At 37.8% G+C, this 12498-nt stretch overlaps 1 protein-coding gene across 1 annotated transcript; it reads right to left on the bottom strand.

The window, feature by feature from the left end:
- Window positions 1–1346: 1346 nt before the first annotated feature.
- mxg (myxovirus (influenza virus) resistance G) lies at window positions 1347–10318 on the bottom strand (the record flags this gene model as incomplete). Its single annotated transcript, XM_081355850.1, has 12 exons — window positions 1347–1571; window positions 1669–1878; window positions 3171–3247; window positions 3377–3513; window positions 3626–3762; window positions 4106–4228; window positions 4359–4437; window positions 4800–4998; window positions 6337–6475; window positions 6552–6706; window positions 9345–9482; window positions 10129–10318. 12 exons carry the CDS (start codon window positions 10316–10318, stop codon window positions 1347–1349), a joined length of 1809 nt encoding a protein of 602 aa, XP_081211976.1.
- Window positions 10319–12498: the final 2180 nt, after the last annotated feature.

Below are 12498 nucleotides of genomic sequence, written 5' to 3'. Positions count from 1 at the left end.
ATTTTTAAATAGTAAAACGCTATCGCTCCCTGTAAATTATTCATTTGGGTTCTACAACAATAACTCCAACCAGGACAGCAATGAAACAGGAGGTATTGATTGAAGACCAGTAGTTATACGCAGGCTAGGACTTTGTAACATCATGAAAATTTGACCCTTTGTCAGAGAATGCCATGCAGAGACTCAATACAGGGCTCAGTACATTTGTTAAAATACAACTAAGGAGGTGTGCTTTGACGTTCCCCTGCATCCATTAAACAGTAAAGCAGACACACTTTTATTACACCTTCAAGGTTTAAGAACTTTATTGACACTGTAGTATGCCCCACCAGACAAAGGTTAGATAAGATAAGGCTCCTAAATGCTATAACAATGGGAATTTGCATTAATCACGGACTCCAGGGTTTACACCTTTTTAAGGACAATATGACATTTGCATGAAACACCCACCCTTCTCTCAAGATATCTCTAAACTCCTAAAACCTTTATTAGCCTTTGGGTTACTTCTGTGAGGATGAGACCATTGTAGGGGAGCGCGGGGAACAACCTAACATGGGGTTATGTAACATGGACCTTTTAGTCAGGGTAAAGCAGGTTGTGTTTCCGCTTATTTTCTCTCACTGCCAGACGACGGTCTCCCGCTGATTTGTGGAAAGTTTTGGTAAGATTTCGTGAAGATACTGGAGAAAGAGTGTTTTGACACCATGCAAGTAAATTTTTTCATCTTGAAAGAAGAGTAAATTAAAGATTTAATTAAAGTGGGTTTCAGAAAGATGTGGCAAGAGAGATGCATAAAGAAAACAAAGGACAATATTTGTATAATATACATTAAAAAAAGTTGGTCATGTAAGAGCTGCTTATGGTTATAGAAGGGATGGTATATCTCGGTTAAAAATTGGACACTCTACTCCTAATAAATCAATCAAAAACATGAATCCAGCCAGTGTAATCATTGTGGACTTCTAGAAACAGTAGAGCATGCGTTGATTAAAAGTAGGGCATTTGATTGTGAAAGACTCCAGTTAAGAAGAGTTCAAATCTGCTGGCATTAATTCTCTGAGATTACAGATTGTGCTAAACAGTTCTTATAAAGGTCATAAAACTCTTATATTATTATATATACAGAATAAATATTCTGAAAATTACAGTTATATAATGAAATATAGGTTTTACATTTACTCTTGATATCAACACCTCACACTCCATCCCAGTAGGTGATGGAATATGTAACATAAACTGGTTTGACAACCGCCATAAGACATCAAAGGAAGAAGAACGCATGAGGAGATCAAGAAATCACATGACATGTTCCAACCAAAAACAGACATGACAAGTCAGTAGGTCCCTCAATTAAAATCACTAAGTGCTTCCTGAGTAGCAGTTAAACGGTCCAAGCGAGCCTGTAGGAATCTGCATCTTGTACCAACTTCAGAGTCCTCAAATAGGAGCTCACCCACATTTGCCCCATCCAGTAAACTCAACATGTCAGTAGACAGGAGCTGAGCAGTCTGCTTCAACATGTAAAATGAGATCATCATGGGCAGTTGGTCAGCCATTCGCTGCACCACAATCTGAAAGAAAATCAAAGAGTAACATCCACACACAAGTACTGCAGTCCATTCAGTCTTGGAGCAAAACAATTATATTTGTTACTGAAAGTATATCTACCTCATAATATGCCTGGAGCATTTCACTGTACTTGCTCTTTATGTCAAAGACAGGTAACTGATCTTCTGAAAATGTGTCTTCGCTAATCTCACTCAAGAACTTCAAGTAGATGGGATCTTGAGTGTAGACCATGTTTTCCATTTCAAACTGTTCTAAGATCCTCTGCTCCGTTTTGTCTTCCTGACTCGACTGAATATTGTAGATTTTGTTCTATGGTTTCAAATAAAGAAGTACAGAGGAAAGAGTAGGAAATTTGTGGCATAATGTTGATTATCATTGCAAAGATGGATATTTTCATCAAAAAAATTAAATTTTGTCATCATTTACTCACCCTCATGTTATTAAAAACTTACCACTACCACGTTGACACTTCAAAAAGTTCAGAAAGAGATCGTAAAAATAATCCATAATATGGTCAGTATTCATATACATAGTATTTCATATTATGAAAAGAGCGCTTTAGTAAAAAAATGTATGAAGAGACATGATCGCTTTAAATGATGAACAGACACTGAATTTAGGCTTTTTTCCACATTTAAACATTGATCAGAGAACATAAACAGAAGCTCAACCTTCTTGCGCAAGCTCAAACATGCTGCGTAACACACAAGAATGAACCTCATTGGTTCTTGCACATCAAGCAATCATGCTTGAGCTTCCGTTTACTATAACCAGTGTGTGAGTTGATGAATTGTGAATAAAATAAATTAAATCTGTTCATCATATAAAACGATCGTGTCTCTGTAGAAAATTTAGACTAAACTGCTCAATTCATACGGAGAGGTTTTAATCTCTTTATGAACTTGTGGTAGTGGTAGTTGCACAGCTGTCTATGGAGAGACAGAAAGTTCTGAGATATAATTTCAAATATCTTCATTTTGTGTTCCTTAGATCAGTGGTTCCCAATTCCAGTCCTCGTGACCCACTGCTCTGCACATTTTGTATGTCTCTCTTATCTGACACACTCAGTTCAGTTCATGGAGTCTCTCCTAATGAGCTGATGATCTGGTTCAGGTGTGTTAAATAAGGGAGACATACAAAATGTGCAGAGCAGTGGGTCACTAGGGCTGGAATTGGGAACCACTGCCTTAGATGAACAAAAGTTTTAAGTGTTTGCAACGACGTGTGGGTGAGTAAATGATGACAGAATTTTCATTTTTGAGTGAACTAACCCATTAATTCTGACTCTTGCTTCCTCTTGTTTTTCAAAGAATTTGGTTAAAAACACAAGAGCGCACGGCAAGTGAGGCAATTAGAATTTTTAAACTGCTGTGGAAAACTCAATAATAATTAAAATAATCTTTGTTTTAACATTTTTTATTGAATAATAAAAAAGCACTCGCCATCGAAAAACCTAAATTGTTTAACTTTTCTTTTCTATTTTTTGTTGCAAAAACAAACAATAAAGCAATGACATTAGGCCAATACAATGGATTTTATCCCCAAATAAATAACTGGGGGGAAAAGAGAGAGAGAAAAAAGATTATTGTAGCAATATTTACCACAGTGATGTTTTGAAGTACATGGTAGTTCTGAAAACATCTATAGGACACATCTTTGAATTGCTTGAGGATGATGGCTTCAGGAGAAATACATACATCAGAAAGACAAATTTCACAATATAGATATTAATATATGCTATTAAACATTAATTCATTTGTGATCTAATCTTTTGGTTTTATATTGGAGATCAGATGTGTGATGGTACCTTTGATTGCAATGAGCAATTCAATGGCTGGCTTCTTAAGTTTGGCCACATGCTCCTGCAGAACGAACTCAAACCCTCTGTAGTTGCTGAAACCGAGCAGTTCCCTCCCTCTGTAAGTCTGGCTAAACTCTTTCAAACTGCAAACTTGTTTAGGAACAAGATGGATTTCTCATTAAATTAACTTTAACTTTCTTGTAAAATCCCAACAACAGTGAATTCAAGGTTTAATGTTTAATATTGAAAATATACTGACAGGATGTTTTTGTGCTGTTAAGATGATCATTCCACTTCTTGAATTCAGCCCGAAGCTGGACAAACAAATTTTCTGCATTAATCAGCTCCCCTGATGATAAGGAGTAGATTTGACCATTGAATCTTGTTAGGATCTGTGATAAAGAGAAAATATTTGTTACATGAACATGTTATTGTACATTATCATTTTACGGCAAAAGTGTTGTCTCTGGGGAGGTTGAAAAAGACATTTGGGTGTGAAAATAATTTAGAATACGAACTCTACCATAACCATAGCACCACCTAGTGTCAGACAGTGGGGTGTACGTGTGCCTGAACAGTGATGAGATTTGGGACTATCTCTGACGCCAAGATATTTTTAGAGCCGTTCCATAAGGAAGAAGGAGAAAATCACAACAAACACAATATGGTTCTAGCAGCTTGAACTCCAAATGATAATTCTCAGAAGCAAGAAGATGCGATGACTTGAGATCCTACTTTAATGAGGAACTGTTTGGCTCCCTTAGTGTCCAGTGGCGGTCCAGCCTCACACTCCTTGAGCTCATTCTTCACTTCCCACAACTGTGTTTTTATCTGCTCAGTGAGCTGTGGCAGTGATTTCTGGCAAAGATGGATAAAAAAAACATGATTTATTATAGTCTCGCAATCTATCTGCATTTTTGCAATACATCTACAGTAAATTCATGTTAAGTGTAAACAGGCCTTTAGAGTGAGACATTTAAAAACTTACTTTGATATGATCGACAAGATTTTGGGTCAGTTTGACAGCAAGACATTTAATTGTTGCTTTATCCTCATTCAAGAGGCATCTGTTGAAAATGACAAAGCACTTTTTGTAAGGTGATTTAGTTTATTCAATGTCTTAACCAGCTATTAAGAATAGTAACGTCCATGGAACATTTTTAATCCCAAAAAGAAGGTTCTTTATGGAAAAGGATGCTAGTGTATAAAATGTTCTTCACACTAAAAAGAAAAATGTTTAAGAACTGTTCACTGAAAGGTTCTTTGGAGAACCAAAAACTGTTCTTCTGTGGCATCACTGTGAACCCCACTGTGTGAGTGTAGAAAACTGGTTGAAATTGAAAACAAAATCTGACCTAAACAGTGTGAATCAAGTCTTTCAGAATAATTTTTGGGAACACAAAGTTCAATTAGAAAAACAGACTGTAACCTGAAATAGTCATGGTTTTGGAAGAAATCTCTCTCTATTTGTGTCGCCTCCTCCAGAGGAATTTTCTCATCGATCTGCTGTTGTCCTCTACACTTCACCATGGTGTAACCTTTGTGGAGAGGAATCACTTTGTTGTGGACAATGGCCATGATGTCCTTCTCTGTTCCCTTGTCTATGAGATCTGGCTTGGTCAAAATGGCTGTATAATGAGAATGAAAAATAGATAAGATAAAACTTTATTAATCCTGTAAGGGGAAACTCATTTGCCACCATTGCACATTACAAACAACACAAATAGACAATTGAACATTAAAAAGAACAACAATCAATACATACAAATAATTACACAACTTCATTAAAAAACCTAACTGCAGTAGAAATAAAAAAAGACCTTCTAAATCGCTCTGTAGAACACTGAGGCATTACTAATCTTACACTAAATGAGCTTTTAAGTCACCTAAAGATACAGTGTATTGGATGACCTCTGTAAAGCAGAATCATTTTTAATTTTGCCCTTGTTCTCTTTTCCACAATGACCTCAAGTGAATCAGTATTAAGGCCACTAACCGAGCCAGCCTTTCTAATCAGTTTATTAATCATATTTTTATCATCTACTACTACTACATCCCCAACGAAGCACTGCATAAAACAAAACACTGACCATGATTCCCTGATAACAAACATGAAGAAGCTTCCTGATACCAATGGAACTCAACTTCCTCAAAAAGAATAGTGTTGATTGTGCTTTCTTAAAAACAGTCTCACTGTTCTTCTTCCGGTTTAATTTACTATCCAAATGGACGCCAATATTTTCATAAGACTGAACAAATCTCTATTGACCTTTAATTGTCATTGGTAGTATCACTTCTTTTTTTCCATCTATAATCAATAATCAACTTCTTCTCCACATTCAATTTTAGGAAATTTTCATCACACCATGTAAGAAATAATTCAACCTCTCCTCTATAGCCCACATCATTACCTTGATTTATTAAACCCACAAGGGCAGTATCGTCTGAAAGCTTTTGTATGCAAAATGTCTGAGTGTGCCTATAGTCAGAAGTATACAATGCAAGTAAAAAAACTTTTTTTAGTCATAATAATGTCAGACATTTTATCACCCATGCAGCCTAACAAACTGGGGTCGACTCAGAAGATAATCCAATACCTACATAATAGTTGTACTATGTAGGTTAAAAAGCAAAAACATAATATAACATATCCTAACAGAACTGGCAGTTGTTTCCAAATGATTATAAATATTATGCAACATAAAAAGTATGACATCATCTACTCCCACACCTTTTCGATTTGCATATTGTAATGGATCTTGTAAAACTGAAAACTGTCTACCCAGATGACGGAGGATAGTCCTTTCAAAACATTTAATTATATATTAAACATTTTTAAAAAATAGTTAAATGTTAAAAACAAGAATAGTTACATCAGTGAAAAAAAAAATAGTTAAGAACAGTAAAATGTGTATTTGTTGACACAGGTGCTCATAAATCAAAGTTATTTGGTGAGAGTACATTACCGATAGTTCTTCTGCCCTCAGGATCTACTTCTTGTGCCATTTTTAATGCTTCTGTTGTTGCAATGTCAGTGTTACAAGGGACCACTACCAGGTTTATAGTCTCTTGCTTCTCAATAAACTTTGTTATAAGACTTTTAATCTACAAGACATGAGACATAGTTTTAAAACTGGTATGGTACAGAATGTGACTTGTAAAATCAGATTATGCTGCTCACCTGGTTTTCAATATCCTCTGGTTGTCCTTTTACTGGGACTCTGGCAATTCCAGGTAGATCGATCAGTGTGAGGTCACACACATCTGGTGACATGACCTCTAAAGTGATGAGCTCATCACATATTCCTACCCCTTTTCCTGCCAGCTCATCCTGGGCTGTAACACATTTGTATGTTTTAGTTTATTAATAAATGAAAATATGTTGTTGTAAAATAGTGACATTCGATGCAAATCCATCCATCCATCCATCTTCCTCCGCTTATCCGGGGCCGGGTCGCGGGGGCAGCAGTCTAAGCAGAGATGCCCAGACTTCCCTCTCCCTAGACACTTCCTCCAGCTCTTCCGGGGGGACACCGAGGCGTTCCCAGGCCAGCCGGGAGACATAGTCTCTCCAGTGTGACCTAGGTCTTCCCCGGGGTCTCCTCCCAGTGGGACGCGCCCGGAACACCTTCCCGGGAAGGCGTCTAAGAGGCATCCGAAACAGATGCCCGAGCCACCTCAGCTGACCCCTCTCAATGTGGAGGAGCAGCGGCTCTACTCTGAGCTCCCCCCGAGTGACCGAGCTTCTCACCCTATCTCTAAGGGATCGCCCAGCCACCCTGCGGAGAAAGCTCATTTCGGCTGCCTGTATCCGGGATCTTGTCCTTTTGGTCATGACCCAAAGCTCATGACCATAGGTGAGAGTAGGAACGTAGATTGACCGGTAAATCGAGAGCTTCGCCTTACGGCTCAGCTCTTTCTTCACCACGACAGACTGGTACATCGACTGCATTACTGCAGAAGCTGCACCGATCCGTCTGTCAATCTCCCGTTCCATCCTTCCCTCACTCGTGAACAAAACCCCAAGATACTTAGACTCCTGCACTTGAGGCAGGAACTCTCCACCAACCTGTAGTGGGCATGCCACCCTTTTCCGACTGAGGACCATGGCCTCGGATTTGGAGGTGCTGATTCTCATCCCAGCCGCTTCACACTCGGCTGCAAACCGTCCCAGTGCATGCTGAAGGTCCTGATTTGATGAGGCCAACACGACAACATCATCCGCAAAGAGCAGAGATGAAATCGTGTTGTCACCAAACCTGACACCCTCTGGCCCCTGGCTGCGCCTAGAAATTCTGTCCATAAAAATTATGAACAGAACCGGCGATAAAGGGCAGCCCTGCCGGAGTCCAACATGCACCGGGAAAAAGTCTGACTTACTGCCGGCAATGCGAACCAGGCTCCTGCTTCGGTCGTACAGGGACCGGACAGCCCTTAGCAAAGGACCCCGGACCCCATACTCCCGGAGCACCCTCCACAGGCCGCCGCGAGGGACACAGTCGAATGCCTTCTCCAAATCCACAAAGCACATGTGGACTAGTTGGGCAAACTCCCATGAACCCTCCAGCACCCTGTAGAGGTTATAGAGCTGGTCCAGTGTTCCGCGGCCCGGACGAAAACCACACTGTTCCTTCTGAATCCGAGGTTCTACTATCGGCCGTATTCTCCTCTCCAGTACCCTGGCATAGACTTTCCCAGGGAGGCTGATGCAAATCACTTCAAGCAAATTCAATTCACTTCAAGCACGCAAACATTTTTTACACATTTGAATTTGTGCCTAATGATTTGCATCGAATTTAAATGTTTCGCCAGCAGTTTTGCTTTAAATAAATTTGTTTAGGCTAAGCTTGGCTTTCTTGTAAATGTTGTTTATAATGAATGTCACTATCATTTGTTTGTTTCCTAGGATAAAATATGAACTGTAATTTGGTGATTGCGTTGGTGTCAGTGCAGTGTGTCAGGTGCAACTTAATTTCCAGAAAATACTGTAGTAGACTAAAGGTCCATTCACACCAAGAGCAATAGGCTAACTATTGATAACCATAACAATAGTAACGTAAACAGCAAGGAATGAAATGGTACGGGGAAAACGCCCCCTTGAGAACCATGTAGGCTAATTGTTTTCTATGGAATTTTCTAGAATAGTTATCGTTTCAGTGACAATGACAAATCATAAACCAAGTATCAAAAAAGTCCACCGTTTTCTTGTTATTGGATTCTTCCATTAATTTGTACCAAGAGGTTGTTTTGACCCACAGTTGGTAAAATGCAATGACAAAGCAATTTGCTTAATAAATTTACAGGGAAAAACACAAGCAGTGTTAAAAAAAAAAAAGTACAAGCAGACAGAGACAAGCTAAAACAACAGTAGATAAATATGAAAATGTATTAATGAACTATAATATTAAAAATATAGTTAGTTATTGTTGCGTTGTAGCGTTTTACCCCACTCCACCATAAAGCTCTGCTTAAGGACACGTTGCAAGGTTTGTCGTCTGCCGCTTTAAATGCTCAAGCTCTTGTAGCCTATTCTGAGTGGCTGTCAAAGTTTTTCATCAGCTGGAAAAAAATCATTCTGAAATGATTCCAGTTATATTGTTTCTCTGTCGTTGTAGTTGTGGTGTGGACTGTGGTCTGCTATTCTTTTATATGTATAATGATTTTTAAAACAATCGTCCTGGTGTGAACGTTAATACATTAATATTGATTTGGATTTAACCCTGTAAAAGTGTGACTGTATTTTATTTAGGCCTAACTTTGTGTTAATGTTACAATAAATATAGACATTATTTGGTAGTAGCTTAGTCTATCTATATTAGGCTACACTTTACACACAGAGTGTTAATGTTCCCTCAGTCTCAACCACTTTGGCTCTGTTAATGCATTTGGCAACAGTGTTTTTACAAGCTTTGAACACTTTATTCCTAACACTTTTTAAATAAAGCCAAAACAGATTGCAAGTAATTTTACTAACCTGTTTCAACATGTCTTTCAACCAATGAAGAATGCACAAATGCAATTCTCTTATCACGGTAGGATAGAACAGCCTTCCAGCTAACTCCACCTGTTACCTTCTTCAGCCTCAGCTCCAGTGGACATCTGGTGACAATTCCTATAGCAAACACAGTTCAGTTAAAAATTATTAGAAAACTGATAACGTTACAAGAACAATAGGCCTATGCATAAACAATCTGAACCGTCTTCACTGCAAGTGATGGGCAGAAATGTCATTGAAATTTCTCGATAGCGTTGCTATTTTCTAAATTCCTTTTCAGTAGAAGCTATTTTTATTGATTAAGTTGAAGGGTGACTATGAAACGCTAAAACTTTACATTTTTAACACCTTTTAGCAAGATGTGTTTACAGTAGTATTGTCGGTCTCCTGTTTAGAATCAGAACAAATTATGGTCTGTTTTGTTGAATCCGCACCCTCACACTTCACCGTGTCTATCTATCTCTCTAAGGTCACTTTATCTCCTTAAAAAAAATCCAACTATTTTTATACCCCTTGAAGTCTGCTTAAATAAATATGCATGTTAACAAATTAAAACTTAGCTACAATTTAAACTATATTACACATGAAAATTAAGTTGGGTGAATTCAGGTTGATTGGGACACCTAGTTTTTCCATGTTTTTCCAAGCTTGTAATGTAACCAGCTAGTTTTCTCTGAAAGGCAGCTTTCAACTTAGCTAACTTTTCTATAGAGTAAAGTACTCTTAGCTAGTAACATTTCTTAGCTTTCCCAACACTGCTCACCGCTTCCTCTTGGTAGTGCAACTCCAGACAGCGCTTCCAACACCGAGCTTTTCCCAGAACTCTGGTCTCCGATCACTGCAATAGTCGGTAATGCCAAGTCCTTGTGAATGCCAATTGACCGCAGAGTGTCGATCAGATCAATGAATGGACGAATGCTCTCATCTAAATGACTGTGAACTGCTCCACTCATTTGCTCACTATAAAGACAAAAATGTACGTTTGTTTAAAAAAACCTAACTGATTGCACTTTATTATCTTATTCAGTTTATGTCCTTTCATGTACATGCAACATTTGTGTTTTTAACATTAGTCACTGTGAACTGACATGAACAAACAATGAACAGTTGTATTTTTTATTTACTAATGTTAATAAGGATTAATAAATACTGTAACAAATGCATTGCTCATTGTTAGTTATGTTCATACATTAACTACTAACAAATGAGACCTTATTGTAAAGTGTTACCATATAAATTTCAAATTTTTTGTACATAACAAGAAATAAATTAGGCCTATAAACACATAAAATATGTATTTCTAAATAAATTTATAATTAACTATCTTAAATTTTTTTTGTAAGTTTACTAAATTTTAGTAACAAGCAAATTAAATTTGTGACTAACCTTTCGTTTTGAGAGCTATCACTGTCTTCGTCGTCATCACTTCTTCGATCTCGAGAAGAGAATAAAGAAAATACGCTTGAACTGTTCATTTTATGAAAAAACAAAAGAGGAAAAAACAAAGTTAGTTCTGGGAATAGTTAATGTCCTTGTTTTTGTATAACTCTTAAAAAATATTTAATTTAGGTTTCACCCAAACACAGTGTTCATGTTGATTTGAGAAATCAAAAAGAGTTGAAATGTGTGTGTCAGACTGAATTTATAGTGTGTAAGAATGAAATTGAAAGTATGAACAGAATAATGTTAGACATTTTCATAAAGTTTGATTAAATGGAAATGCATGTCATGATCCTGCCTCTTTCTCTGTCTCCCTCTGCTGGTCACACACACACACACACACACACACACACAGTTCACCACTATACTCTCTCTTTCATTACTGACAGCTGTTTCCACTTTCTATCACGCTCATTCCTCTCCACCTGTTCCTTATCTTCTCTCATTATCTTGGTTTCTTCTACCCTCACTTTCCTTGTCTTGTTGTCAGATTGTTTGTTATCTCAGATGCACATTGACCTGGGGCCTGTACCATGAAGCCGGTTTAGGTGGCTAGACAGCTATGTTTGAGTTTAGTTTCCGCCAACCCTGGGTTTTAGGTAGGCCTACTATGAAAGTAGCTTGGCTGCCATGGTATCTTACGCTGCACGGCTAACCTGCTCCGTTCTGGATTCAAGATCTCAGACTGAAGTTTGACCAATCAGCTGAGAGCAGAGAAACATAGGTGACGTAACTTATTCTCAGTGTCTGTTGTAATCAGCGCAAATTGTTAGACGAGCACTTCGTAAAGAAAGAGTTTTTAGCCAGACAAAATCCCCTTGCCTTTCCTGATAGTTATTTGCATGAAAGATACAGATTTTCCGCGGAAGCAATGTTTTATCTTTGCGAACTTCTTGAGCCGCACATAAAGAATTTAACACGTCGAATTCATGTACTTACTGTACCGCAAATATTGCGTTGCGTTTTTTTTTTTTTTTGCAAGTGGTAGGCTATACTTGCACGGTGACGCACAGAAGCTAGGGGAAAACACGGTTTGTCGAACCATTCGCAAGGTGGTCCTCGCTCTGCAGGAGTACTAGCCTACATGAATAGTTTCATTAATAGTGTTCCCCGGACATTTATCGACCATGTCCAAAAAAGAGGGCTTTTATAAAATTGCTGGTAAGACATATTGATAGGGTGACATCACATGAGCACTTTCTTTTTTTTTTTTTTTTTTTTTTTTTTTTTTTTTTCAAAAAGCAAATTTCACAAATGTACTATACAATACATGTTAAGAATTATTTTAAATCTTTTATTATTATTCTGTTAATCTTATGATAGGATTCCCTAGAGTCATTGCAACATGTATGCAGTCTATTGCTCCAATCTCCACTGCTCTAGGGGAACATGAGGCAGATTATGTTAATAGGATGTCCTATCACAGCCTTAATGTTCATGATGATGTGAATATGTGAGATGATTATTTTCTGTGAGATGAATCTTTAAATTAATAGTAACATTAACAGATATAACAATGATCTACTAAGCATTTCATCTGCAGACGACTTGTGGTGGTCATGAACATATGATCACAAGTTTGGATGCCAAATGGCCTGGCTCCAGTGCTTGACTCACAAATTTTTTTGTGGGTCTTTGTTGTGTCAGCGCTTTGAGGAAAGCAAGTTAAATTTGGTACAGTACAAAACACTTA

Source organism: Scardinius erythrophthalmus, assembly GCF_964197995.2.
Source record: "Scardinius erythrophthalmus genome assembly, chromosome: 24".
In the NCBI taxonomy this organism is placed as follows: Eukaryota; Metazoa; Chordata; class Actinopteri; order Cypriniformes; family Leuciscidae; genus Scardinius; species Scardinius erythrophthalmus.
The sequence above is the reverse complement of the archived record's forward strand: the minus strand, read 5'-3'. Positions and strand labels throughout refer to the sequence as shown.